The sequence below is a fragment of the Falco peregrinus genome, chromosome Z (assembly GCF_023634155.1).
Source record: "Falco peregrinus isolate bFalPer1 chromosome Z, bFalPer1.pri, whole genome shotgun sequence".
NCBI classification, from domain to species: Eukaryota; Metazoa; Chordata; class Aves; order Falconiformes; family Falconidae; genus Falco; species Falco peregrinus.
This window is the reverse complement of record NC_073739.1, coordinates 75,688,959-75,713,590: the sequence shown is the minus strand read 5'-3', so window position 1 is coordinate 75,713,590 and position 24,632 is coordinate 75,688,959. Positions and strand designations below refer to the sequence as shown.

At 44.5% G+C, this 24,632-nt stretch overlaps 2 protein-coding genes across 7 annotated transcripts in view; one reads left to right on the top strand and one right to left on the bottom strand.

Moving 5' to 3' along the window:
• The window catches only part of UBAP1 (ubiquitin associated protein 1), a 37,560-nt gene extending 18,254 nt beyond the window's left edge, over positions 1-19,306 (top strand). For 3 of the 5 annotated variants that reach the window (XM_055790242.1, XM_013300839.3, XM_027789591.2), the window contains exons 2-8: positions 413-453; positions 5,834-5,958; positions 8,061-8,990; positions 13,438-13,473; positions 13,929-14,126; positions 15,596-15,697; positions 17,110-19,306. In XM_055790242.1, the coding sequence (XP_055646217.1) occupies positions 420-453; positions 5,834-5,958; positions 8,061-8,990; positions 13,438-13,473; positions 13,929-14,126; positions 15,596-15,697; positions 17,110-17,250 (1,566 nt within the window). In that variant the 5' untranslated portion in view covers positions 413-419 and the 3' untranslated portion in view covers positions 17,251-19,306. The remainder of the gene's footprint in view (positions 1-412; positions 454-5,833; positions 5,959-8,060; positions 8,991-13,437; positions 13,474-13,928; positions 14,127-15,595; positions 15,698-17,109) is intronic. The other 2 variants (XM_055790244.1, XM_027789593.2) reach the window with 2 other exon arrangements.
• KIF24 (kinesin family member 24) overlaps positions 18,780-24,632 on the bottom strand; it is a 33,748-nt gene continuing 27,895 nt past the window's right edge. For both annotated transcript variants that reach the window (XM_055790241.1, XM_005239472.3), the window contains exon 13: positions 18,780-23,875. In XM_055790241.1, the coding sequence (XP_055646216.1) occupies positions 23,735-23,875 (141 nt within the window). In that variant the 3' untranslated portion in view covers positions 18,780-23,734. The remainder of the gene's footprint in view (positions 23,876-24,632) is intronic.

Below are 24,632 nucleotides of genomic sequence, written 5' to 3'. Positions count from 1 at the left end.
GCGTATCCAATATGATAGTATCGCTTTTTAGAGCAGCAGGGATTAATATGAAGAGGATCAGTGTGGTATTTCCTTAATGCCAGGGGAGGCAGGGTATGCTCCATGGGGCTGGGATGGAGTGGCCTCTCAGCACTGTGATCTGAAACTGTCAGCCTTCCAGATCAACCTGGATCTTGGCTATTTGGTTTTTCCTTCTTCCTTTTGCCATTTGGATTGTCAGACCCTGGCCTAAATTCGTCTGCTTAGTCAATTCTCAATGCTGTAGAAGAAGTTTGATTATCTGGGGAACAGGATAAACAGCAAATGTCTGCAGCATGTCCCATAATCTAGAGATAAGACTTGGTATAACTGCATAGACTTATGCTGTGCTACATGTATAAAGTTGTTAAAGCTGTTATAAAATGTTTTTCAGGTTCTAAATGGCTTCTAAGAAGTTGGGTGCTGACTCGCACGGTAAGTGAAATTTGGCATCCTTGTCTTTTCAACAGGATGAATCCTGTTACTGCTGCTGCCTAATGTCCCAGCCCAGACAGTCCATAAAGATTAATCTTTTTAGCCCCTGAGTAGGTTTTTTTTGTTACGAATGAAGTGCCTTGGCTTCTTTCTGGCGTAGTTGCTTGCTGATGCTGTCCCTGTTTTCTGGTTAAACTGAAATTCAGACTGTGACTGTTTCCCACTCCTTTATGGCAGAATAATACTTTCTGCTTCCCCCTTCAAAATCAAAGCTGAACTGCAGTTGTGATACCGATCTGATGTTTGCTGAAGTGGACAAAAGATCTGTAGCTTCTTTCTGTGGAAGTCACATGAAAAGTTCAATTGAAAGTGTAACTTTTAATATATCATTGATTTATGCTTGCTTTTTGCTCAGCAGTGATTATTTTTTTTTCCCTAAATTGGACTAATCTGGTTCAGCAGGCAAGTGAAGAAGAGAGTATCTTCTGCACTTGAGATGCATAGTGTCATGCAGATGTTCGGTATAATAAAAAATTATTTGCCTGTATACGTGTTTCTCTTTTAGCAAGTGGGGTGTAATGTGAAAGGGTTAGTTATTTCTGTGGAACTTCACATACAACAAACTGAACTTCAGTGTAGCTTATTCGAATCAGTAGTCACTCAGGGCAGTAGTGGGAGGTTAATGTGAAATTTCTAACATTATTTTTCATGCTATAGAAACTTCTGCTTTTAGAAACTCAGCCTTTTGATCTTCGTGGTTAATCTTCCAGATAAGAGGGTCTCGAGGAATTTAGTTTTACCTTGGGCTTTTTGTTCAGTCTTGCAAGTGTAAAGTTGAAGTACACAGTAAGAAATGCCTCACTTAAATACATGGTTAAGGATTAATAAAAATGGCTTATCAAAACTTAAATTTTAGATCAGGCGTCCTCAAACTGTTTAAACAGGGGGCTGGTGCGCGGATGAAGTGGCAGGGAGTCATCTGTGGCTGCTTGGTTTCCCCCCCCAGCCCCCGGCGGGGGGATCTGTACATACCAGGGGCTGGATTGAGGACCCTGGGGGGCCGTATCTGGCCTGCGGGCCGTAGTTTGAGGATCCCTGGTTTAGAGGGTCTCCTTTGCTGTGGCCCAGTGATCCTGCTGCAAGACAGTTTATTATATAGCTGCCAGTTCTTCAGCAGTTGCTCTTGTATCTGTGAATGGTCTCCATGAACATTGTGAACTGCTTGTCTTTTCAGTTTGTTTTTATTTCTCTTCTGCTTCCTAAACCAGACTAGCTTGGAGCTAGAATTCAATCTGTCTTAAATATTTCTCAAAACAGTGTAGTGTGGTGGAACATGCTCCTGGCTTCAGAATCACAAAGTCAAAACCAATGGTACTGTAAGCTGGCTGGTTAACTTGTCTACCCTTTTGGATATCCTCTGTTCCTAACGACACCAGCGATACTGTCACAGTACTGTTCCTGAGGAGTAGTAGAGAAACTTCCTTGGCTTATTATGTCTTAAGAAGTCCGCAGGGCAATTGTTTCAGTCTTCTCCAGGGTCGTTAAGGATTAATCCCAATAAGTGAATTCTGGCTTACTGTAAAGCATTTAGCCCAACAGCTGCCTTCAGCTCAGTGGCTCTGGCAGACTGATGGAACTGGTCAACACAGTTGATGCATTGTTGGAAGAAGGGTTCGCCAGAGTCAAGAAGTCGCTCAATATGAGTTATGCATCTTGCTCAACTTTATTAGTTTCTAACACTACTTACATAGAACCGATACACATGCATATTCGTAAAGCAGAAGTAAAATTGGTTAGTAGTCTCTAAACGCGCGCGGTTCTCACACCCCTAATTATCATGACTAAAATAAGCGTTCTATCCATGTAGCTAATTGAGTTGCTGTGCTTCAGCCTTGTAGTTTGTTACTCCCTATTTTCCCATACCAGTCCCCATCTTTCTTGGCCCTGCACCTGCTTTGCCAGCAGCTGTAGCTTGTTACAGCCACGGCCTGTTGGCACAACATATTACTTGGTCTCGGGATTGAAGAATAGCTCAAGGCTACCTTTCTTGTTAACTTCAGCACAGCAACTTCAGCACAATTCTGATTACAGGCCTATTCTAATACCAGGCCTGGATTGTGCAGATCTTCTAAAGCCGTGCTTCTGCAGCCATTCTTCTGCAATGCATCTCTTGTACTTACTGTTGAGCAGCTTATTAGAGGTTTGAGGACCATTGTTGAATCACAGAGTGGTTGAGGTTTGAAGGGACCTCTGGAGATCATCAAGTCCAAACCCCCTGCTCGAGCAGAGCCACCTAGTGCAGGTTGCTCAGGACCATGTTGAGATGGAGGTGAAGATAGGAACATAAGGTATGGGTGGAGAGAAAGGAACCCTTTTCCTCTCTTGAAGGGTATTCTTAGCATATGCCTGTAACTATGCCTATGTAACTTCAGATGCACTCCTGTCATTTAAATAATTTAAAATCGAAGCTTAAATTCAAGTAAGTATTGTAATTCAAGTAAATATCAAGAAATGCAGCTCTCATCTGTTGCACAAACAGCTTGGGTTATACCAGGTGCAGTATGTTAATATTGCTGTTCTGTCATCACTTTGAAACTTGAAAGCTTTTAACTCCAATTTCTGAAAATTATGTAAGTGTCATTTGTGTGACCACAAAAACTAAGCTCCACTTGGTTTCACAACTGTTTCCTATTCATAACTGGTTTTATATGATGTTCCCATTTTGCTGCCACACTGGAGAACACTTCTATGAGTTGGCCAGTGATTTCTGCATTACACTAAAAAGTAGAGAAATCTTACTCTTATAGTAGTTCCTTGGGCCAGGAATATTATATATTGTGCAGTGTCAGAGATCAGACTGACTGTTAGTTTTGCCAGGGCTATTCTCAGAACTTCCTCAGTATGCTTTTAACTGCTAAAAGGATGAAATGGCTAACGGCTACATTAAGTAACAGTTCAGAAAAACCTTTAATTGCTTCACTTCAGGATGTGACTATTGAAACAGTGGTTTGCATATCTTCTCTATGTAGGTTTTGCTTATTGCCTTAAAATTTGCCATTCAAAACAATTTGCATCCTTACCCGTCAACAAGTTCAGTCAGAAGGTTTATCCATTTACATAAAGAAGAGGGTTCTTGGCCTTCAGGTTCAGATTTTGACTTCACTAGGCTAGTACTGTTCTGATTGAGCTGGGATGTTGTGTGCAATCAGTGTTTTGCCTCAGAAAGACTTCACCAACAAATGTCCTAAACCAGTTACTGTGTTTCTTAATGTGTGCTTGCAGGTTTAGTAGAAGAATTACACTCAAGGTGAGATTATAGCAGAGGTCATGATTAAAAAATTAGTATACAGAGAAGAACTCTAGAAGGCTTTTATTCTACTTATTTATTTGACTCTAGTGTCTGAGGCTAAACTGGCAGCTGTCAGTGCAGCCCATCTAGTCTAGGTGTGTTTAGATTTATTTTTTTTACTGTACCAAAACAGAGTGTTGCTGTGTGAATACCACAATGTGTGCTTGTACCTTCTGTGGCAAAGGTGGCAGCTGCGCAAGCAGAGGTGTCTACCACTTACTGTGTCAATAGGTTTAATAGGACAAGTACCTGCATACTGAGCCATTTGGGCTGTGAGATCAGTGCAGAGGGGTAATCCTGCTTTGCTTGGATTGTCCCGCTTAGAGCCGGTAGGACTAAGCAGCACTTAGTAGCCGCAGTCACACCAGGCTGAAGAGTCAGGAGATCCAGTTTCTCTCACCTGGCCCTAATTATTTATCGCTCTCAGCCCAAAGGCTACCACAGTTGCTCTTTCTGCATAAGCAAACACACTGGCAAATCCAGGTTCTCACTGCCAGCTCAAATACAATTTGGATGCTGTGGTGCTAGTGGCCAGTGAGGTGCCATCTGGAAGCTGTGCTGTGTAATACTTGAATGTGTGCTTTTTGATAAGATTCAGTGAAGATACTGTTATCTTCTGTCTGGACCATTTTTTCATCCTGGTGGTACAGGTGAGATGTAGGTTATTCATCCTGATGGTTTCAAAGGTGGAAGAAATACCACCTGTGTCCTAACAGGACTCTGCAACCAGCCAGTGTGGTACATAGCATGAGAGCTCAAGTGATGACACATAAACATTTAACTCCAAATTAACAGGGTGTTCCTGTTCTCAAAAGCTGCTCATCCTTTTGGAGCCTGTGGCTGCCTTGTTGTAGATGAGTCAACAGTGGAGGAACACAAACAATACTTAAACTGTCATCTGAGTACGAAAATGGGTCAGATAAAAGGCAAATCACAGCTCACTGAGCAAGAGGTTAGTTGAAGTGTCTTAGATGTTGCCATTCATGTCTTTTTGGATCCGCAACACTCAAAGCGAAGTTACTAATGAGTGCTAGAGGAGCACTTCAGATTGTTATACATGGCCAGAAACCTGGCCTGTAGCTTAGGCCAGTGATCCCGTTCAGTTAATAGAAAAACTCTGTAGTTTATATTGTGGGTCTTCTAATACTACTTCACAGCAGCTCAAGGAAAGCAAACCTGTAGTCTGTCTTCTTGGAGGTGATTGAGCTCTTAAGTGATTCTGCCGTGTGAGTTTGCAGGATGCCTGCAGCGTTTGTCCTAAAACACTTTTTAAATACCATGTCTAAGTGATAGATATAAAGGACAAATGGAGGACAATGAAAAGGTCTGAGGCCTCTCGTTACAGTGATCACAAATTGGACGGCTGTTTAAGTTAATAGCCTTGTTTTAAAAATCAGAATTGCTATGCTAAATAGTCTTGAGCTATTTTGCTGTGTTTTGGTTAAAGTGGAACACCTAGACTTTGGGCCACTTTACCATTGTGACCCATTCTGTCCAAATGTTCATTCCTACTTCCTAAAATTCAAATGCCATGGTTTCTAGTTTGCCGTAGCTGCTCTGAAGCTGGGCCGTTTTAAATCCTGCTTTGAATATGACGAAAAAGTGATGAATCTTTTTATTGAGACAGAATACAGTGTTCAGCTTCCAGTTGTGTAGGCATAGTCTTGTCACAAGGGAAGCTAAGATGTTGGGTATATTTGCTTCAAAATCTGTTAAGTTGTTGAATTGTTATGTGGCGTAAACTAGTTACAGGCTAGAACATTAACACACACACACGACAAAACAAAAACAACAAACCAAAAAAATACCCAAAAACCCAAAACCAGACAAAAAAACCCAACCAACCCAAGCATCAAAACAAAAACCTGAGGCAATAAAGTCCAAATAGATCCGGTGTGTTTCTGATTAAGCAATATCCTTTGTATTTGAGTCACCTGGTGTAGTTGGGGCAGCAGAGGGAAAAGTATTTGCCTTATTTGAATGCATTAAGCTCGTAAGGTTTTTTGATACAATTTCTGCTTTTGATCTTAGGGCCTTTCAGTTATCTTGATGATGTCCCATTTAAGATAGGAGACAAATTCAAAACCCCAGCGAAGGTTGGATTACCCATTGGTTTCTGCCTGCCTGATTCTTCTCAGCTTGTCAGAGGAGCCCAGGTAAGTGATGTTTTGCCTTTCTGCGCTCTTCACCCCCCCACGCCCTTGGCCCCCAACATGTGGTGGTGTAAATTGCACATAGTTACATTTTGCAAATATTCAACTGTTAGTCTTGTCAGTCCTGTAGTGCCATTTAGTATGCCAGGCAGTAGATGTAGAAGATCTGTTAGAAAGTATAGAAAGATAAAAATACAGTAGACCATGCAAAAACCTTTTACTTCTTACTACTTTAACATTTATTTTAGTGTATTAGGCTTTTTATCTGCTTCAAGAAAGCACTATGTTTTTGTGTATAGTTGCAGGTCTAAACATTACCCTGACTAAATTTGAGTAGCATTTTTGAGAGGAAAAATGCTAAGAACTGATACACCCATGCTACGGCATATTTTCAGAATCTTGTTTGATGTTAACAGGTGTTTCTGCAAGCATATTTTATGGGTTCTCATAATAGCGTGATGAAGAAATAAATTTCCCGTTCTTGTTTTCTCTGTGGTTCTGGGTGGGAATTATTTTCCAGCTGTAGGGCAGACAGGTTACAGCTTGGTCTAGATAGCTTCCAGGTCTTTGAGGAGTGTGTCTCTGTTACCTTAAACTCTTTGTAGCATAAAATCAATTGATTTAGCATAACTGTTGAAAAATACAATCCACAAATGCAGGGTGAAACAGGAAGTCCAATTGAACTGTGTCCCAACTGATAATTGTTTTCATGTTAGCCATGACAGGTTGCTGTAGATGGTTCTGCCTTTTCCTTCCCACCCTGCCCTGTATATTACCCTATTATGCCACGTCATGTCGTCTTCATTATAACCTTTAAATGATTACCTGATTGTCCTAATACACACATTTTCACCCAGTTAAGTTGGTGTGAAAGAGCTAAGGGAGGCAGTCTGAGCAGCCTGGACCTCTTGGAGTCTTAGAGCTAAGGGAAGGGGGAACTCTTAGTACAGTTGAGACAACAGGTCTCCAGATCTCAGTGGAGCCTGCTATAGGATGGGATGTGGTGCAACAAATAAGTCCCAGAAAAGCCTATTAGAAGCCTAGCAAGCCTTGCTGGCTTTTTTCTCTTTAGAGCTAGGAATTTGTATGACCTAGCAGTCCCATGGCAAGAGTACTCTGTTTGGTTGTGTTCCATTATCCTGGGAAGGATGTCTTGTGACTTCTTGTGAGTTGCAGGTAGGTACACCCTGGACTTAGCTTGTAGGCTGTGTTCTCTGATTTTTTTTTTTTTGTGGTTATCTAAAGAGCATTTGAGGCTCTTCATTCCTCCCAAGGTGTTAAAGCTATAAGTAATTTAATATGTTCAGAATTTTGTCCTCTCAACCGACCTACAACAGTGGCTACTAAACTGGTAGTGAGTAGCTTACAAACACCCTCCTGTGCTAACCTGACCCTGAAGGAGCTGATCTTAAATGAGAAAAGCTTGTGGGATCCTGTCATGCCAGTAACTGCAGCAAAACCTGATAGTGCAGGCAGTTGTCATTGGTGTAGCCAGTACATCCCCTTTGTCTGGTGAGCCGCTGGCAGTGGGGTAAGGATACCAATACCTCTGAAACCCCTGGGTGTAAAACTCTAATATCAAGTTGGCTAGGAATCTTTTAGGGGGAGCTAAGTAATAACATATTGGTCTTTAGATGCAAAAATACTCTGCCCTAGGTTTGAATGACTTGTAGAACTAGTGGACAGGGCATAGTTCAGCATTGCCAGATCTGGGTATGATTGTTCACCTAGTAACAGCGCATTAGACTCCCCCTTGCTCCATCTGTTGTCCTCAGGGAAGATGGTGGGAGGGCTGTGAAAATTGTCTTGGTATTAGTTCTAAAGCAAAATTAAATGTAGGAATGAGGCAAAATACAATGTTTTAATTCAGATTATAGCCAGGATTTGCTGCTAGAGGCAAAATGAACTACTTCTGTTGTCTTCTAGCTTTGACAGTCTGTAGGTGACGAGATGCTGGGGAAAGAAATGATGCCTGTCCATGGTAATTCATGTAGTACTTCTTCTATGTTACTTATGTTCCTGTAAGAAGTAGTGGCTATGATCCTTGTAATTGATCTTTTTTTTTTTTTTTCCCCTCCTCTCCTTTCTCCCACATCCCTCATCAGTATGACTTCTCACTGGAAAAGAAAACAATTGAGTGGGCTGAAGATACCAAAAAAATTCAAGCTGCCCAGAGAGAAGCTGAACGCAAGGCAGAGGAAGCACTAGCAAACTCAAAAGTAGTTCCAGAGGTCAGCGACAAAATGGGGTTCTCAGAGGTACCTTGCCCTGAGTCCATGCCGCCTCCCATTAACCCCATCCTCGCTAGCCTGCAGCACAATAATATTCTTACTCCCACACCAGCCAACAGCAGCGCTGTGAAGCAAAAGGTTCTCAGTCCACCTTGTCCAAAAGCAGACTTCAACCCAGCTGATTTTGAATGTGAAGAAGACCCATTTGACAAACTGGAATTAAAAACTATCAATGATAAGGAGGAATTAAAAAATATTCTTGAAATTCACGTTGGTACTACTGGGCCAATTGTTGCCCAGCTGTTAGATAATACTTTGCCCAAAGGAGGGTCTGAGGCTGTGTTGCAAGATGAGGAAGTTCTGGCATCCATAGAAAGGGCCACGTTGGACTTCAAGCCCCTTCACAAACCCAATGGCTTTATCACTTTACCGCAGTTGGGAAACTGTGAAAAGATGTCCTTGTCTTCCAAAGTGTCCCTGTCCCCTATCACTTCAGTGAGCAATATCAAATCCCTGTCCTTTCCTAAACTTGACTCTGATGATAGTGACCAAAAATCATCAAAGCTTGCAAGCACTTTCCACAGCACTACCTGTCTCCGCAATGGCACTTTGCTCAGCTCTTTGCAGACCTGTGCTCAGAGTAAAGCGAGTGAACTGAATGGACACCATATGGTTGGTCTTTCTGTTCTAAATGAGGACAGTGGCATGGAGACATCAACATTATCCTCTTCATCCAGGCTGCCTTCCCTGGCTGTGTCAACAGCTTATACAAAAGAAGAATCATCTCAAAGCACAGCGACTATGGTAAAAATGCAGTAGATTAGAATCAGGGTTGCTGGGGCATGTGTGGAGATGTGGAGGCAAATATTGCATGCAAAATGTACTGTGGCTTTGGGTTTAGTTTCATTTAATGGGAGTGATGTGTAGATAGTCCTAATTTACACAGCAAATTGATCAGTCTGGTAGGTTTGCATACTGGCGGTTCTGGACTTCAGGTTATTACTTTTCAGGTTTCCCAAAATCTGAAATTTTTAGACCAATTCTGGTGATTTTTATTTCATCTTTTCAGATAATCTTGTTCATAGTTGCACATCTTTGAGCTAAGCGTATAAGATACCTCTTTTGTACAATCCTGCATTCTGTCTTACCCAACTGAGATATATGGGATTCTGAAGTGCTGTTAGGTTTTGAATTAAATCTTTGCTAGATCTGTTCCTCTACTTGGTTATTTATTTGCTAGAAATAATGGGAAATGCAGGCTTTTCAAGGAACAGAAGCAATAACACATTGAAAAACACAGATGTGCTGTGTCATTTAGGAAAGAAAGTGCTTGCTGTTGACCTGCAGTGAAATACATGTTTAGGTTTGGGGTTTTTTTTTAATTTTCTTCCTGAGATCCTGTTAAAATCTAATTTAAAAGGAAGATGATGATGGCAGTCTGAAATCTGGTATTTACCCCCTTACTTGTGAAGGAAGGTGGAAGGATTGCTTGGTGGATACCAAACGCAATCTTCAAGATCATCTCAGATTGCTAAGTTACAGTCAGTTGTACAGCTCTGAGGCAGGAGGTTGATGCTTTGCTTCCTCAAACTTGTAGCAAGTTCTAAAATTGAGGACACTTACCTTCACGCCAGCTGTTGTCCTTGTCCTCTTGTGAATAAGAGCAGAGATTTGACTAAGCTTGTGGGCTTTTTTCCCAAAGAACCTAAGGTTTGGACTCCGAGACTCATGAAGCATAATGACAGCTGTATAGTAAAATTCTCTAGCTAGCTCTAAAATAACCTGGTTTCTTCTCTCCAATCTAAGCAGTGCTTCAGTGATTCTGTGGTCTTACTGGCATACAATAGGTTTTTGTGTGTCACCATGGGCTCTAAAACAAGTGACACAGCTTCTCTCCCATTGTTCCTTTACTGCAGGCTTAGGTAAATGCACTATTAATTGCAAAATACAGTATTCTGACAAGTAGCTTATTTGTCAGAGCACAGCAGCAGCTGTTTATTATAACTAGAACAAGTTTGATATGGTAAACTTTGACAGAAGTACCAATGTGCTGAATAGCTGCCCGCTGCTACAGATCACGGGTTTGAGAGGCAGTTGTGTGATCATATGTAGCTCGGGTGAAACCTCTAAGACACATCTCTGAGGATTAACATGAAAGATCACTTAGAACTAAATAGACGGGCATTCAGCCAAATTTTCAAATCTCTGTGCTGAATTAAAACTAATTTATTAAAGACCAAGAGGGAAGGTGTACTCTCGAGAATGCTGTAAGGGAAGATACAAACTGATAAACAAACAAAAAAATAAAGATCTTAATTTTAAACTATTTCTGCTTTGGAAGTAGCAAACCAGGAAGTAGGTATGCTGACAGAACTAGTTCTTTCTGTTTAAATTCCAAGACTTCAGACTATGTGTGTTTCATGTTTCCACAATATGGTTCTGGTGGCTGAAAATGACAGCTGAGCTGTGAGAAATTGAAGTAAATGCAACAAAAGTTGAAAAGAAAAAAACTGAAGTAAGTACAACAAAGATTCTCAAGAGTATGAAAATGATAGGAGGAAGTCACAGTTGTCCCTGTGGCTGGGAGCAGAAGGGTAATTTAGCTCATGTCCCTTTTCCTGTAAGTTTACCCAAGAATAAGCCTGGCCTTTTTCATAGAATCATTGTGGAATGGTTTGGGTTGGAAGGGACCTTAAAGATCATCTAGTTCCAACCCCCTGCCATGGGCAGGGACACCTTTCACTAGACCAGGTTGCTCAAAGCCCCATCCAGCCTGGCCTTGAGCACTGCCAGGGATGGGGCATCCACAGCTGCTCTGGGCAACCTGTTCCAGTGCCTCACCACCCTTATTGTGAAGAATTTCTTCCTTATATCTCTTTCAGTTTAAAGCCATTCTTCCGTGTCCTGTCACTGTATGCCCTTGTAAAAAGTCCCTCTCCAGCTTTCTTGGAGGCCCCTTTAGGTACTGGGAGGCTGCTATAAGGTGTCCCCGGAGCCTTCTCTTCTCCAGGCTGAACAACCCCAACCCCCTCAGCCTGTCTTCATAGAAGAGGTGCTCCAGCCCCCTGATCAACTTTGTGGCCCTTCTCTGCACCTGCTCCAACAGGTCCATCCATGTCCTTCTTATGTTGGGGGCCCCAGAGCGGAACGCAGCACTGCAGGTGGGGTCTCATGAGAGCAGGGTAGAGGGGGAGAATCCCCTCCCTCACCCTGCTGGCCCTGCTGCTTCTGGTGCAGCCCAGGATACGGCTGGCTTTGTGGGCTGTGAGCACACGCTGCTGGGTCATGTTGAGCTTCTTGCCAGCCAACCAACACCTCCAAGTCCTCCTCAGGGCTGCTCTCATTCCATTCTCTGCCCAGCCTTTTAAAAAGTCTCAAGACAATTGTATGTCCCAGTATATTCCACAGCGATTTATCCCACCCCACCCGCCTCCCCGACTAGAAATTGTAACTTTGGATTTGGAGTTACTACTGGAGTTTGTTTTACCAGTGAGTTGGATCTAGAAGATTTTGCATGGAGATAAACCTGTGATTTTTCTGAAGCTGCACTGACTCTGTCCTGGGTGGTCCTCTCTCCTGTCTTTTTTTAAGTTCACTGGGGTTTATTTTTTTGCGGAATCACTAGTTAAGACAACCAGTTGGAATTAAACAAAAGTGGTCGGAGACCTGACTAGTATGATGCAATTCATGTACAGAATTCTCTGGTTATGGGAGGATGGAGCACTCTTGGTGAGCCATTCAGAATATATACCGCTACAGCAGCTTGATGTGTATGGGCACACCAGCTGCAGGCAGGGCTCCTGGCCTCTGTAGAAGTCTCTTACAAGTAGGCACGGTGTGCAGACCTCTGCTGAAAGCACTGCGTGTCTGTTTGAAGGGCACTGAAGTGCAAGTTGAAGATGTAAGGGAGTGCAGCTGCTGAGTGACCTGGCTTTGTCCCCAGCAACTCCTTTAGGTGTTAATTCTGGAAATCACTGACCACAGGCACAGGCTGTCAAGTAGATTAAGGAGGAGAAGTTGGTTATCTGAGAGTCTTGAATTTCTGGCCTCAGAAGTGGTTTTGGTTTTCCTGGCTGCAGCATCAATAACAAACCATCATCCTTCCATTGATTTCAGGGCTACTCCAGACACCTGTTTCAGTGTCTGCCATATTCTAGTGCTTTTTGCTCTGGCAAAATGCCTTGATAGGGTGTGTGCTAAGAGCTCTGAACCTCTCTGTCACAGTGAGGAGAGGTTCTTGGGTAAACAGGTCCATCAGACTGAATATGGTTTCTCAGGCTTTATCTCTTAGATGAGAAATTCTTACCCTGGAGATTAAAATGGTCAAAAATACAGAACAAAACCTCTTTGGTGTGGGGTTTTTTTCTTTTTTCTTTTTTTTTTCCAAATAAATGGAATTTATCAAAATTCTAATAGATTTTCTCAGAATTGGTTTTCTATGAAGTTTTTTGTTGCTTAATTTGGGCCTAAAAAATGTCTTTCTGAAAGAAGTGGACAAGCTTTCAGGCAATCTACATTATCATAATAACTGCTAAGAAATGCAAAAAAACTAAAGCTCTTGGTCTACAGTGATTTCTTGCAGTCTTTTCTACTTCTATTTAAAATGCAGGAGGACCTTTAAATGGATGAACTGAAATGGGCAGATTCAATGGGGCAAAGTTCTGACTTTGCACTGCTGATCTCTTAGCGATGGTGTACAGCAGGGAACATGACCCTGCCTCCTTGGCATGCAGGGAGTGGAACCAAGTGTTGGGTGTTTGTAGAAAAATCATGCTCTTTTTAGCATTCTCTTCTCCCAGGTGACAAGTGACGGGGCAAGAGGAGATGGCCTCAGTCTGTGCCGGGGAGGTTTAGGTTGGGTGTTGGGAAAAACGTTGTCACTGACAGGGTGGTGGAGCACTGGGACAGGCTGCCGGGGAGATGGTTGAGTCACCATCCCTGGAGGTATTTAAAAGCCTTGTAGATGCGGTGGTTAGGGGCATGGTTTAGTGGTGGACTTGGCAGTCCTGGGTTAATGGTTGAACTCTATGATCTTAAAGGTCTTTTCCAACCTAAATGATTCTGTGATTCTGCAGACAGCTGCATAATGTCTGCATCTCACATATGGAAGCCTGATCAGACCACGTGTCTCCCTAGTATGGTAGACTTACTACCAGATCTCTCCTATAGAAGCTCTCTCCCCCATCTGTAGCAAGCTCCGCTCACTGACACATGATGTTTGTAGTCATCTTATTTATGTGTTGCCCAACAGGTACACCCAGACCACAAGGAAGCAGAAATCCCTGTGGTAAGTTCCCAAATACCTGTGCGCTTGCTCTGAATTGTGTTTCTGAGAATCTCCAGAAGTAGTGTTCCTTTTTGAGTACAAAAAAATCATAGGTGATGAGTAAACTTGGGGTGAAGGCAGCAAGCTCCACGCTTCCCCTGAGGTTCGGGGTTTCACAGTATCATAAGGACCTTCACTGTAGCAAAGGCTGGGTATGGGAATGCTTTGATCCCACCGGGGAGGGTGTATTGTGAAGAATCTGGGTTGTTGATTGTTTTGAGGGTAAAAAGAGTATGGTGGGAGTCAGACTATGTGCACTACTTCGTTTCCTCTTAACAGTGAGTAACTTCCCAAAGGCAGTCTAGAAAGCCTCCTTGGTTAATTATATGGGGTAGTCTGGTTCTGCACTAGCCAGAAACAGCATATGGGGATGCAAAAGATGACCATCACCTCAGCCTCTGGGTTTTCCCCTTCAGGTAACGCACCAAAATTTCACAGTGTCTAAAGTGCCCAATAACACCAACTGCACAAAGTGGTCGGGTGGCCTCGCCCCTGAGCTACAACAGGTCCTTTCTGCTAGCGAGAGGCAGTGCGTAGAGACAGTTGTCAACATGGGGTACTCACCTGAGAATGTCCTGAAAGCCATGAAGAAGAAGGGACAGGACATAGACCAGGTAAGAGCTTGTGCAACAGGAGAGAAACCCTTGATTGGATGCTGATACTGCTGACAAACAACCTCGGGTTTGCAAAATGGATAGGGTGGGAATACTTTCATTGTAACAGGGGGGCTGCAGCCTGTAGCCGCTGTGATGTTTACCACTAGAGTAGTTGTCACCTGGCAGTAAAGGCTCTCAAAACTAAAGAGTCTGCTCCTGTTTCTGTGGAGAGACTGCTTGGGTCAGCCACTCCTGTGTGTGCTGGGTCAGAGTTGCACTGAGCTTGGGATGGGCCCTTAACCCCGTGCAAAGCTCGGAGATGTACTGGCTCTTCCCAAAAACCACAGAACCATTGGGAGGAAGCTTAGCACAGCTCCATGCAATGCTTAGCGTTGTGTGACAAAAAACCAGTCAGCTTCCCTTGCTGAGCGCTAGGGGTTACAAAGTCTCTTCTTGTGGAGAGATTGGTCCCTGTAGGCTCAGACAGCCCTGAAAGGCTCTTGCAAGGCACCACTGACCCACTTTCTGTGCTCTGGTTGTGAGCCTGCCTCGTGCTGCCTCCAACGCTTGCTAAAACCAGGTCACAACGCATAAAGCACTGCAGCGTGAAGCGTAGCTCGGGGTCTTGGGTCCACTTCACACAAACATTTTGAAGGGCAGAGAGTGTGGCTAAACACTCTATGCTGACCCTGGACAGGCTGTTTGCTGTGCAGAGCGTCACCTGGCAGGACTGTGCCAGTTGGGGAGGAGTGTCCCAGTGGCTGCTGCTTGTGGAGCTGATTTGCTTGCTGGCTACCTGTGCATCAAAAGTGATTTAAGCCATGTGCTGGAGTGAACTGTAGTATCAAGTGCGAAAAAGTCTGTTACGAGGGTGGTTTTAAATCGTGCTGTATTTGCAGGTTGTGTTCTTTTGCATACCTAGCATTACCTATTTGACCTTTCTCCATACCTCTGAAAGCTGAGGACAGTTAAGAAACTTGATAGCGGTTTGTGGGTGTGTGACCTGGGATTTGCAGCTTGCTCACCAGTATGCTGGGTTGATCTTAATAGGCTGACTGCTTTCAGATTGCATCAGTTTTTGCAGCCGTCTGAGAGGAAGCTAAAAGCTGACACATCTTGACTGTTGGACCTACAGTTGCATTTTAAAAACTTGGGAGGATAAAAGTCACAGTCAGACCTCAGCCTTCTGCTCAGTGTTGGGCACGGAAGGCTAGGGATAGGCTTCTGAGCCTGCTTTGAATAGAGTGGAAGATGATGTGCAGAGCTGGTGGGAGAGCGTAAGAGTGGAAGGGCTCATCTCTTCTTTTCTCCGAACAAGCTCTTGCACAAAGAGCATCTCAGCTGTACTAGGAAGGACGTTATCTCAGTCTCTGATGAAGCTTGGGGTAGAGTTGTGCTCAACCTCTTTGTGCACAGAGATGGTGTTCAACCACACGTGATAAAGGCCACTCTGCAAACTTAAGTTTCTTTTTTTTCATTCCACACAGGTTTTGGATTACCTGTTTGCACATGGACAGCTTTGTGAGAAGGGCTTTGATCCACTTCTTGTTGAAGCAGCTTTGGAGATGTACCAGTGCTCAGAGGAGAAGGTGAGGGCACAACATCTTAAGCAATAGAGAGAATGTGCTGCGATGGGGAATTCCAGCAGCAGTTCCTCTGGCTGATGTAGTTCTGGCTTTTAGGTTATACTGCATTTTTTTTGAAACTGACTGCTAAGGGACATCCTTGTGGTGATAAAGCAAATACGTGTTGGAGCATTGGAATTCTTCTGCAGTGTTGTATTACTCTCACTTATACTCATTGTTATGGGGACAGGATTTCTTAAAGACCCAGCATATTCTAGTTTTAATGTTTTGAACACAGAGCTGTTCTGTGGGTGAGTGCTTGTACAAAGACGGTCAACTTCAGAAGCAGCAGATTATCTTTCCAGCCCTGCCAGCCTGCCCCAGCTCTGAATGTTCCGCCTTGTATGAACATGTCTGCCTGGCTGCTCGGCAAACTGGGTTATGGCTTGCTCTGCAAGAAGCTGGAAAATAGGTTTTTTGGGTCTGGCTACTTAACCGGCACCAAAGGTACAGAGGCAGGAGTGGGTAGCCGGGGCAGAGGACAGCAGGATTTTTTGAAGTCTGCCAACCAGTTGTGTGCCACGTTGTTACATGAAATCTTTAGAGGTGCAAACCAAGCCCTTCCAGACACAGATAAGCCTTCCTGTCTGTTTTGGATGTAATGATGAGCTTGCAAACAGAGGAACTACAGTGTGAAGGTGGGAGAAGTGACTGAGTTCAGGAAATGCATTTGCTACTGGCTTAACCTTAAAATTGGAAATGGCTAATCCCCTGATCACTCATTTCAACCTGCTTGCTTGTTGCTGTTTTTTTTTTTTTTTTTCCCTGGAGTGGGGTGGAGGCAGTGTAAACAGCAGAGAGTTCATAAAAAGTCTGGTTAGCTGATTCACTAACTTGTCACTTCTATTTTTTCAAAGCTCAGGCAGGATTAGTGGTTAATGTTGGTAGTGTCATACAAGTTTGTCCAGTAGGATTTGTGCTGATCCCCCAAGTTTGCCCTGGATCTGAGAAGCCAGTTGATAGCAAGGGCTAGTCAGCTGTTTCCCAAAGTCAAAGTTTAACTTTAAAAATCTTCAGATGCAGTAGGAGCTGCTGGATGTGGGGAGCAGAGTACCATTAATCGGCATTTTGGGGAGCCCAGATTGGGCCAGGCTGTTAAATTTCCTACTGGAAAAGAGACACCGCCACATACTGAGCTTTGGTGCCCATGCTGAAAAGGATTTTGGAAACGCAAAGCTGAAGACACGGGGGGGGGGGTTGAAGGTGAGGCCCTGTGGGCTACTGCACCCAGGGCTCTGCTGGCTCTGGGCCAGGCTGTACTTAGGGAGAAGGAATCTGCTCCGTGGGGTGCCTGGTCGACAGGCTCAGTGCTAAACCTCTGCCAAGCGACTGGTTGTCTTTTCTCTTGCAAATAAGGGACTGTCTGTGTTTTTCAGATCACAGAACTTCTCCAGCTAATGAGCCAATTTAAAGAAATGGGCTTTGAAATAAAAGACATTAAGGAGGTCTTATTATTGCATAACAATGACCAAGACGATGCTTTGGAAGATCTAATGGCCCGTGCAGGAGCCAGCTGAAAACACATTCCTGGGTTCTCAGCTGCGATGGAGCAGGACCAGCCCCACCACCTTCACATCCAGTGTGACTTGCTCTCGGCAGGAAGGAGCCCGGCCTTTCACATACATGGGAGAGTGACTGAGCAAGCCTGCCCACATGCATCACTCCAGCATTTCTCTTTCAACTGAAAGCAACTTTCTTTCTTAAATTAAAATTTTAAAGTGTCCTTTCCTAAGTTTCCTTTTTCCAGCTTGGCCACGGAGAGTTCAGACTACCCAGCCTCTACTGGAATTGTACATAGGTAGAGACGGGAGTGGTTCCCCCCCCTCACTGTTGCACTGGAGTTGGACAGAAGAATATTAAGTTGGTTCTGAAACTAGGATGCTTTGGTTCTTTGAAGCTGCTTTCATGGTGTCTTGTCTGCTTGTACTGAATTACTTGACTGTGTCACAGTCCAGATTAACTGGTTACATTTGACCTTTAGTGCAATGGAGTTTTATTTTTTGGTTGAAAGTTAGTAACTTAGTAAAACACTGGTTCAGAAACTGCCGCTATGCATAAAGAGAGAAGCTCTTCCTCCTGTGTGGTTTTGGTTTTTGTGGGGTTTGGTCTTTTTTTTTTTTTTTTTTCCACCCATGCATCCAACAACATCCAACAAGGCCAGACATGAGTGTCCAGTGCTGAATGGTGTGTAAGTTCTCTTGAAACAGGTAAGCTGTGAACACTGCCTGGACCTGCAGCTTGTGTTGGTTCTGGAACCTGAAGGCAGAGAGCTGGGGTCTCTGTAATATTAATTCCCCCAGGCCCGTAGGATATTTAAGACAATGTGATGCTAGGAAGTCAGTTATCTTTTTGTTTTAAATACTACTCAGTGTGATGCAGGAGGTTTCTTTCAAGCACTTTCTTTAAAACAAATATACTCACTGCATTAGTTCCATTTCTCACACTGCTATAGAATTACATGATAACATCTAGTACTAGAATCAGGTTTTGGGTTGGTTTTGATAGTTCAAAGTATTACACTGTACAATGTTCAAATTCTAAATACATGAAGTATCAGCAGTCTTGAGGAAGTTTACTGAAGTAATTTGCTAAGTATTTTGAATCTGCAGAAGAATAACTAATAAAACCCTCAAATATAACTCCCAGTGTCATGGTTCCCATCTCTCATGCCCTTTGGCTTCAGCAGATGAAGAACTTGCTGGATCCTGCCTGCCCAGGTGCTGCCTGCACCCGTAGGCACGTGTGAACACTGTGTGTTGGGCAGAACAACCAGAGGTCTCTGGGCAGGTGGCTGCGGTGCTAGAACATGCTTCTTTTTTCGGTGGCTTATTTTTGTTTGATTGCAAAAGCCAAGCCGAAGAATCCAAAGTCCTATTACAGCATGGAACTGGGAGCACTGGACTTCATGAGGGGAAGACAGCTCAGCTGGTTCCCTGTTTCGGTAGGTTTTTCAGTAGGTGGTTTTAGCTCATCAGGACCCCAAAGGAGATGCCGTTTATCTCAGTTATGTTTTTTATATGACCAGAACATCTAATTTGGATCCAGTGTTAACTCCTGGAATTTTCTGTGAGGTGCTCAACTATATTAATTAAATACCTTTACTTAAAAAAAAGATGCTGAGGGGTGATGTAGCTGGCAAGTATCTAGGAGATGTAGAGATGGATGAGTAGAACCAGGGCAGATTGCCTTGCATCATATCCTGTAGCACTGAGCTGCACCGGCTTCTGGTGGTGGAGTGAAATTAAAGTGTTGGCCTAAGAAGGCTGTTCAGCAGCTGCTGCCTCTGTGGGTGCAGGTAAAGCAGTTGCCCAGTGTTCCTGCCCAGGTGAGAAATGGGACAGTTTGAAAGAAGGAAACGGGGTTCCTGATTAATCGGAAAAGTTGAAAACTAAACTGCTTTACTGTTACTGCTGAGAGCATTCAGTTGTGTTGCTCGTTTTGGTTTCCTCAGAATTAACATCTGAACAAGTCCTTGCCTGGTACTAGATAGTCATGAAGGGGCAGGAAGTCTTGCTAGCAAAGAAACAACTATTTAGACCAAACCTGTGAATAAACTAATTCTCTTTGATTGTGTTCCTGTGTGTTAAGTTGTTTCACAGTCTGCCCCTGCAGGGACAGCTCTTAACCCCACTGCAGTAACCATGCTGTGTAGAGACTGTTGAGGAGGTGAGAGTGGAGCAGGGTAAGATGTGAAGTGATACCTGTGAAGCTGGTCTCCTCCTTCCAAGGAGACCTATGGACCTGTCTGTGTCTTGCCTGGAGATGCTGCTCTTGCTTTGGCAGTGAGGTTTCTGGTCTTGCATCACTGGGTAGCTGAAGGGTGGAAGCGTGTTTCTGGGGTGGCTTCTCACAGAAGGAAAGGCCAGGGGGCTGAGGGGATTAACCTGGTGGCCTAGGGGAGAGGCACTTCCGAAGAAATGTGTACCAAGTGACACAATACGATGAGACTAGAATGTTGTTCTGGGCGCTGTGCATCACTAGTGACTCCGGTACTGTCATCCTCTTCCTGTCAAGAACAAAGCTCAGCCTGGATGGGAGGAGGTCCTGCTGGTAGCTGGTACGGGGCTGGGCTCTGCCCTGCTGACAGCTGGTCAGATGACTGTGTCCCTGCTCACACTTGAGACATTAGGGCATTTCCTTAGATTCTCGGGTCAGATTGAGTCATCTACCTGGCACTTGGCACCGGTTTAACTTTGTCAGAGGTTGTTCTGCCTTGCCCTAGCTGTTGCTGCATAGCTGAGGTCTGGGTGCTGTGGTGGAAAAAGGCCTGTGGGAAGTGTAGGGACAGAGCCAAAACTGGTGGTTGTGCTTTGAGCCAGAGACCCCCTGAGCTGCCTCCTGATGATTCCGGACAGCAGCAGCCTGGTAGGGGCTTTGGCACTGAAGAGCTGTCGGTCACCCACACAGCAGCTGAGGCCTCCTACTCTGCCTGCAGATGGCTGGAGACCTGCTGCGATGAGAGCGCTGCTGTGGTCACCACCTTGTTTTGAAGGTGACTCCTTTCTGGGGTCCTACAGTCGGTCAGGCAGTGGGAGCTGCCGATGCCCGGTGTCCCAGGGCTGCAGCATGCCGCAAGGCTTTCTTCAGCTGGCCTGGTGGCTCCTGCAGCAGAGTGGCTGTGCTGGACACCCGTGGGTGGCTGACCCCAGAGCCTGTGTCCGCAGCAGCTGGGCACGGCGTGCGGCTGGGCAGCTCCCCGTGCTGGGGGGCAGCTGGCTGCTGCCAGCCGTGCAGCAAAGCCTGGTGCAAGGGTCCTGCTGCTGCTGCTGCTGCAGGCTGTGTGGGCCCGTGGCTGGAGGGCAGCTTCTGAAACATGTGGTGTCAACAGGCCAGGTGTGAAGGGGATCTCATACTTGGTTCCAGCCCCAGGTAATCTTTTGCAATCAAACAAATGGATCTTTTGATGACATTTACTTAAAAAAATTCACCAGAGTTCTGCAATAAACAATTTTATTTTAAATAACATCAATTATTCAAACACCAAGCATCTGCCATGAGCATTAATAGTCTTTGTTGCAGCTGAATACAAAAGTGAACCCATTTTGGTTCTGTATGTATTTGATTGTACGTGGCCAGGCTCTCCTAATCACTTAGACTGCTGTAATGACAAACACTTCCACATACGTTCCTCGGGTTGAAATGAAAACCATTCATATCGGGTGTCAGTGCAATACTAAACAGCAGTAAGGAGATGACACGTTAAAAATGCTCATTTAACACATTTTTCACACAAGAATTAAAGCAGCATCTAGGTAAAAACCTTAAGAGTGGAGAGAAAAATTTTTACCATTTTTGGCAACACCTTTGGTAGTTTCCATTGTGTACTAAGAGCCCAGTTCTGGTATTCCCTGGGCATGCAGGCATCACAAGTATGTCTGTAGTCCTGTTATTGCCAAGGATGTGTGGGGTTTCACAGCCAGGGATTATTTTTTTTTAATTTATTTTTTATTATAGTAAAGTTCCACCTTCAGTAGAGAAAATAAAATTCTGGGAACGGACTGATAATAAATTCTTATCTTTAGTAAGGTACAGTCTTGTGGATTACCTGGATGGTTCTAGTTTAAAAAGTATTATCAGACCTGGAAAACTGCTTTGTTGTTGTTTGGTTTTATTTGTTTTTTCTCAGTGTTCCTGGCCATTCGTCCAGGGAGCAAATAATTCCTGCTCTGGAACTTGCACTGGGGCTCAGATCTGCCAGACAGACATGCCTTTTTCACACTCTGGGCAGGCTGGACAGGATTCACAGCTGTCTCAGATTTGGTAGCTGACTTAATTCCCACTTCCTCTGCTCATGGAAATTTTCAGTCACTCATCAGTCTTGTTAAAACTACCTCTAAAAATACCAAGGTTAGGACACGGCCCCGTCAGTTGTGAAAATGGTTCTTCCTTGTGTGTCGCTTTAGAAATGGCTGGCTTGGGTAAGAGACTGAGAATGCCCATGAGTGTACTTGGCTGAGCTGCTCTTTAAAAGGCCTGGCAGTACAATCAACCAATACTCATCTCCCAAATGTCCGAGGAGGTGAAGTTTTCCTTCCTAGCACTGCATTACTGGCTGGGCATCTCATTTTCCTGTGCCCTGTGCACACATCCTGCAGCAGTCTGACCTTTTCCTTGGCTCCAAATGAAAATGCAAAACTCAGCAGCTCTCCAACAGCCTGTATCTCTGCATGTTCACTGAGAAAGTCCTGAGGGAAACAACATCCATTTATGCTTTCAGAAAGCACAAGGACTACCCCACCCCATGCGTTCTCCTCAATCAGGAAAGCTGTCACCAGCCGCAGGTGGAGGGTGGCTTTCTAAGAGCTGCATGTTTTAAAGGGGAGCTCGGTTTAATGCCGTATCTTCCCTCCATGGTTTTAATGAGACACCAAGCGTTCAGCTGCCTTATAGCTCTCTGGTGGCTGCCAAACGCCACTACTCTGCGCTGTGCACAAGTACCGAAATACCACTGACACTCTTGCTCCTGGGAGCCTCATTCCTCTGGGCGAGGAAGGCTTCTGAAAAGGGGACTGGGAGAACTGGGTTCAGGTGTCACTTGCTACTGGCCTGTAACCTGCACAGAAGAACCGTCTTGGGAGCCATAAACTCAGACCCTGGAGGGACTCTGCTCCACAGAGTAATCCAGTCTCGGTAGCAAGAGGAAGACTAACTAGTGCTGAAAACAACCCAGCAGTCAGGGCACTGATGTAGGACTTCCTACTGCTACGGGTCCATCCCTTGGAATTCTGCCTCCCCAGGGCTACGCTGCGTGGCATTCCTGGGAGTGTTTGTACCAAACACCAGAAACTGTCACTGTGACTACTGTATTGCTGCTCAGCCAAAACTGGGCTCCTCAGGGCAGGTGTAGAAGCAGGCAGGAAAATTCACAGCTGGTCAGACAGCAGCATTCCCTTACCCTTGGCATTTCTGGCTACTGAGCAGGCTTTGACAGACCTACTACAGGCACTACTGAGACACCGAAATGGCTGCGACAGCCCAAATTTTGGAGTGGGAGCGCTCACACAGCACGTCAGCTGAGCGTGTTTCAAGGTCACTTGTGGCTTCCACAAGTGGACCTGTTCTGTGGTTCAGATGTGATGCCTGCAGCACCAGAGCTTTTGCAGGGCTCCAGCTGATCATTCTGTAGTTCTTGATTCAAATACCGGCTTCATGTAACAGCACCGTTAGCAGCTTCTAAAATCCCACTGCTTCTAACCAAGCACTCTCTTGATGTCAAAAATCAGTTCTGCCAACCCAGATGATGAGCACTCTACAGCTGAGCCATAGTGCTGAGATCAGGTGTTGTTTGCAGCGTGTAAGTTGTTGGCCTCTCACTGTTGGCAGCAGTGTGAAACCCACATGCTTAGTAACATGCTAGGTGAACCTTTGGTACAGTCTTTACTAAACCACCCATTGCCCATGACTTAAGCCATCTTTTTCAGTAGCTCTGGAGTGTTTTCCCCAGGCAAAGAACAAATGCAACAATAACCTTCCTTCCAAAAGTGACAGCACTTCTTGTCCTGCCTTGACTTCCATTTACTTATGGTTGAGTTAATGTTGGTGTACTTAAACGGCAGCTCCTCTCTCTTCCCTGGCTTGTGTTTGCAAGCACTTTTCCGGATAGCTTTTGAACATTTCTGTTCAGATCTGTGTCTGGCTTCAAAGTGTTTTTTCTTTTCCCCTCATTTTCTTGGCCACACAGAAGTGCTGTTAACATTTAAGAAGCTGCTATGAATACTGCGGACAGGACTGCCTACTGCTTGGTGAGATATTTGCAGGCTGCTGAATTGTTATTCTTAAGAACACTGTCCTACTGGTATGAAGGAAATACAAAAGCTTGTGGTGCCAAGTAGTTATCTCTTATTTACTCAGAATTCTCTCCATCCTTAACTAAAAAACACACTAATCACAAACATAAAACCGAAAGTTATCCCCTACCCACTCACACTCTGCAGCACCAAGTGTGCTGCAAACACTGGTGGTTCCTGTAGCTGTTCTTCTGCATGGGTAAGCAAAGAAGGTCTAAACTGGTGGAGATGTTTCCAGGGACATGTCAGTGCCAGATGAGGCTAAGTAGAGCTGAAGCTGGGCTCGCATCGTTTGGATACATTTTGACTTCAGTACCAAGATTTCATCCAGCTTGGTCACTAAATTCTGAAAATCCTGGTTAGGAAGGCAAACAGAAAGTTTAGGGAACAACAGTAGCAGCAGGTTGGAAAAAAATCAGCACATGTTATGCTCTGCAGCAATACATAAAAGCATGTTTTCCATTCTGCAGTGTAGCACATTAAATCAGTTTCCTGACTGAAGGCCTGACCCTTGAAAAAGTCAATGCCTTTAAATACTGAGGTTTGCTCACTCTGGTAGTTTTATTAGCTAACACAGTCGTTTAAAAATAAAAATGTATAAAGCACCTTTTAGCACCCTTCAACACTGGTTAGCTTTTCAACAGTTTGGTATAGGGACTGGTACCTGACATGCAGTTTTATGATGTACTGGACACTGTTCCTGACATTTCTTGTGTTGGATCTAGCAATCATGAAAACACAGTGAGCTGGAACACTCATTGACCAGATACGATAGCCCATTCTGGGGAGGTGGGTGGCATTATTTAATATCAAGTCGCAGGGCCAGTCCAACTCCTGCACAGCTACAGGTCTGTCAGATCTGACATGAGAAACATCAGCAGTGTACATAGCCTCAGCCAAGGGGAACTCTGCCTTCCAAAGCAACCTGTCACATGGATTAAAAGTGATATGAAACTGTGATTAAAACTGAAACGGAGGCAGCTATTTTTCAGTGGGGCTTGTATTAGTAAGGGAGCACTCAGACTTGCTCTGCTGTCCAGCTGAGAACAGTTTGATGCCTCCATTCACAGGTCAGTGCTTAAAAAGCTGGGAGGTGTCAGCATCCTTAGTGC